Below are 3,238 nucleotides of genomic sequence, written 5' to 3' on the forward strand. Positions count from 1 at the left end.
CGAAAATATTCTTGTTTGCTAGCGACATCAAGCTTTTCCGTTGTTCCTGACGATACTATGATAAACGCGAGGAAAACCACTGATTAAAACAGATTACACTTGTTAACGGACGGACGACTAGCGTTAAGCGTTTCAAGGAAACCGATCTCAGTGTGGATAGACCTAGACCAGGCTCGGCTACGCAGCGAAATCGAAAATCTTGGTGGTTGCGGCATTGACAATTGTTTTCCACCCTTTAGAAAGAAACATACTATCAGTATTTCAGACTGCGAACTTATAATCTGTGTTCATACAGCATTGATAACATGTAGTTGACGTATAGGTGACGCTGAAACAGATAAAAAATAACAGCGTAGATTCGCAACTGTCGTCTCGAATGGCAGGCTGAAACGCGGCATTATGCTGAAAAACAAAAGGAAAACAAACGATAAGAAACTAACAAAGAGATTATCGTTGGAGATTTCGCTTAGAAGTTACAGTGTCGGAGTAGAGGGTACATTTATAAGTTACAACAAGCTGTTTTTGTTTTTTCCCAGATGTAACTTCTATTCGTGTTGTAAAGACATGACCTTGGTCGCTTTTAACCTCTAAATATACGTTACAGTGGTGTAACCTATAAGAAATCTCAAAATCTACGTCTATACAGAAGTTACATGTTTCTAAAAGTTACAATAAAAGGTACGGGTTTAAGAGTGTACTACCCCAGATTCCAAAGACCCAGATCACAACCGTTCTTCCACTGGTCCCGCCACTCATACCCTCACAACCCGACATACGTGAAATGGAACCGCACACAGAACCCTGCGATGGACCTGAACCCGCACCGACCCTATCGCCCCCGATACTAACAGAAAGCCTGCACAACCAACCGCACTACAGTGACCAGCACCCGACCCCTTGGAATCCAACCGACAAATCAACCGAGGAACATCGAGCAATTCCACGTTACCAACAAGCAGTTGATAGCCCACCACAACACTCCATACAACCTGTACAACGAAGACATTCCCGAAGAAGAAACCAACGAAGGCAAAGATACGCCAACTGCGAAGACCTAATTGTCGCCAGTTTAAATCTACAGGGAGGCACGAAAATTAAATGGGAGGAGCTCCAAAGAAACGGGATAGAGGAGAACATACATGTATGCGCTCACAGAAACTCACCTTCAGAACCAAGAACAGCCACTCCTGAATACAGGCTGGCAATGGATTGGTGCAAATCGGAAAACCGGAATAAAAAAATGAGGCGGTGTTGGATTCGTGTATCAATCCCAGTATGTAACAAAATTGGTAAAAGAATGCGAAGAGCATATGTGGTCAGTATTCGAAACACAAAAAGGAACGGAAGTGGCGGTATGTGTTGCGTACATGGCAACAGGCACCAGCAGCGACACTACAGACTGGAACAACACGATCTACGACTGCATACAGCAGGATCTAAACGAACTCAACAACCAGAAACTCCGCATAATCATAACCGGCGACTTCAACTGCCACTGCATGGAATTAGATGGGCGCGAGACAGCAGACAAACTACGCACTCTTGCAGAAAACAACAGGCTAAGAATATTAAATCTGGAACCAACTTGCGAGGGGAAAACTACATGGACCAGAGGAACGCAAAAACCCCCTATCGACTATTTCCTGGTAAACAAGACCTTCAGCAAGACCAATGATAACTTGAAGCTCGTTATAGACGAAGAAGGAAGGCTTAACTGCGACAGCGACCACAATCTCCTCAAATTATCAGTCACGGTAACTCACCCGGCCTCTCGAAGACAAACCAGATCACGCCAGCGGCATCGCGACAAAAAGAAGAGAGAGCGTTGGAAAACACAGGACGTGAACAAACTGCAAGACTTTGCCGAGACCCTCGAGAACAACCTGTCTAACACACCATCTGTTGACTATGATCAGCTCATCCGACAAATAGAAAATGTTGCGATGAAGTCGGTCGGGAAAACATCAAAGAAAAGGTCGACTAGAAGAAGGAATCAGCCTTGGTTCGACGATGAGCTGAGAGCCGCAGTAGACCACCGAAAGCAGCTAAATAGAGCAAAAAGGAAAGCCATAAAGTTAAAGGAGGATTACTCAGAACAAGATCGACTGTACCAAGAACAGAAAGCAATAGTAAGTCTTATGGTAACCGACAAAATTCGGGCCTTTCACGAAAAAATCACTAGTGACATCAAGGAAAAAGGCAAGAGAGGCGGGGCAGCTCTCTGGAGATACATCAGGAACCTTGAACAACACGAAAACAGCTCACCAGTGTACGCCTTCTATAACGAGAACCAACAACTGCTTTCTTCAGCCACAGATATAGAACGATTCTTAACTACGTACTTCACTAACCAGCAAGGAGAACTTCAAAGAAGAAGTGTCATCCCAAAGCCAACCGAAAGCGCACCAATCTCTAACAGAGCAGACACCATGGAATACTTTACTGTAGCAGAAGTGGAAAGGGGGATCCGTGGGCTCTCATCGGGAAAGGCAGCGGGCCCGGACAACCTGCCCAACGAATTTATCAAAGCAATGAAACCGCAGGCACTCCAGGCATTAACACATTGCTTCAATGAGATACTGTATACTAAAGTAATACCCGATGACTGGAAACGAGCAGACATTCAACTGTTGCACAAGGGCAAAGGCAAACCAAAGGAAGAGATCAGCTAGTACCGCCCAATAGCCCTGCAAAGTAATATATATAAGCTTTTCGCCGCACTACTAGCAAAGAGATTACAATTTGAATGCGATACAAAGCTATCTGATCTGCAAAATGGTTTTCGTAAGAATAGAAAATCTAGTGACAACATCTTCATCATCACCCAGCTCATAGAACTGTCAGAAGCCGAAAACAAAGACCTCTACTTGGGCTTTTCAGACTTGGAGAAAGCCTACGACGCCGTCCCACACCACGCCCTAATAACAAAAATGCCCTGCATGGAAATCTCGACGAACACAACAGAAATGATCCAGGCAATCTATACAGGATGTTCCAGCAAATACTATATCGGAGACTTCAAGTCGGGAGAAGTTAGACTAGAGGTCGGCCTACGACAAGGCTGCCCCCTGTCCCCAACACTATTTAGTATTTTCATTAACGACCTCCTCTTCGAGTTGGACTCTACCAAGAAAGGGATGTACCTACACTCCCAAAAAACAGAAGGGCTCATCGTAATCAGGGCAATCCTTATTGTTAGCTCGAGCATAGCGTTTCGATTGTTGGCAAATACCTCCAC

General features: G+C 44.7%; 1 protein-coding gene across 1 annotated transcript; it reads left to right on the forward strand.

The window, feature by feature from the left end:
• Positions 1-1,367: 1,367 nt before the first annotated feature.
• Positions 1,368-2,672, forward strand: LOC135373049 (uncharacterized). Its single transcript, XM_064606358.1, has one exon. It carries the CDS (start codon positions 1,368-1,370, stop codon positions 2,670-2,672), a length of 1,305 nt encoding a protein of 434 aa, XP_064462428.1.
• Positions 2,673-3,238: the final 566 nt, after the last annotated feature.

This window comes from Ornithodoros turicata, unplaced genomic scaffold (assembly GCF_037126465.1).
Source record: "Ornithodoros turicata isolate Travis unplaced genomic scaffold, ASM3712646v1 Chromosome20, whole genome shotgun sequence".
Taxonomy (NCBI): Eukaryota; Metazoa; Arthropoda; class Arachnida; order Ixodida; family Argasidae; genus Ornithodoros; species Ornithodoros turicata.

Bases quoted from the DNA above. Each gene is read 5' to 3' on its own strand.
- LOC135373049 (XM_064606358.1), top strand. From the start codon at position 1,368: ATGGCAACAGGCACCAGCAGCGACACTACAGACTGGAACAACACGATC.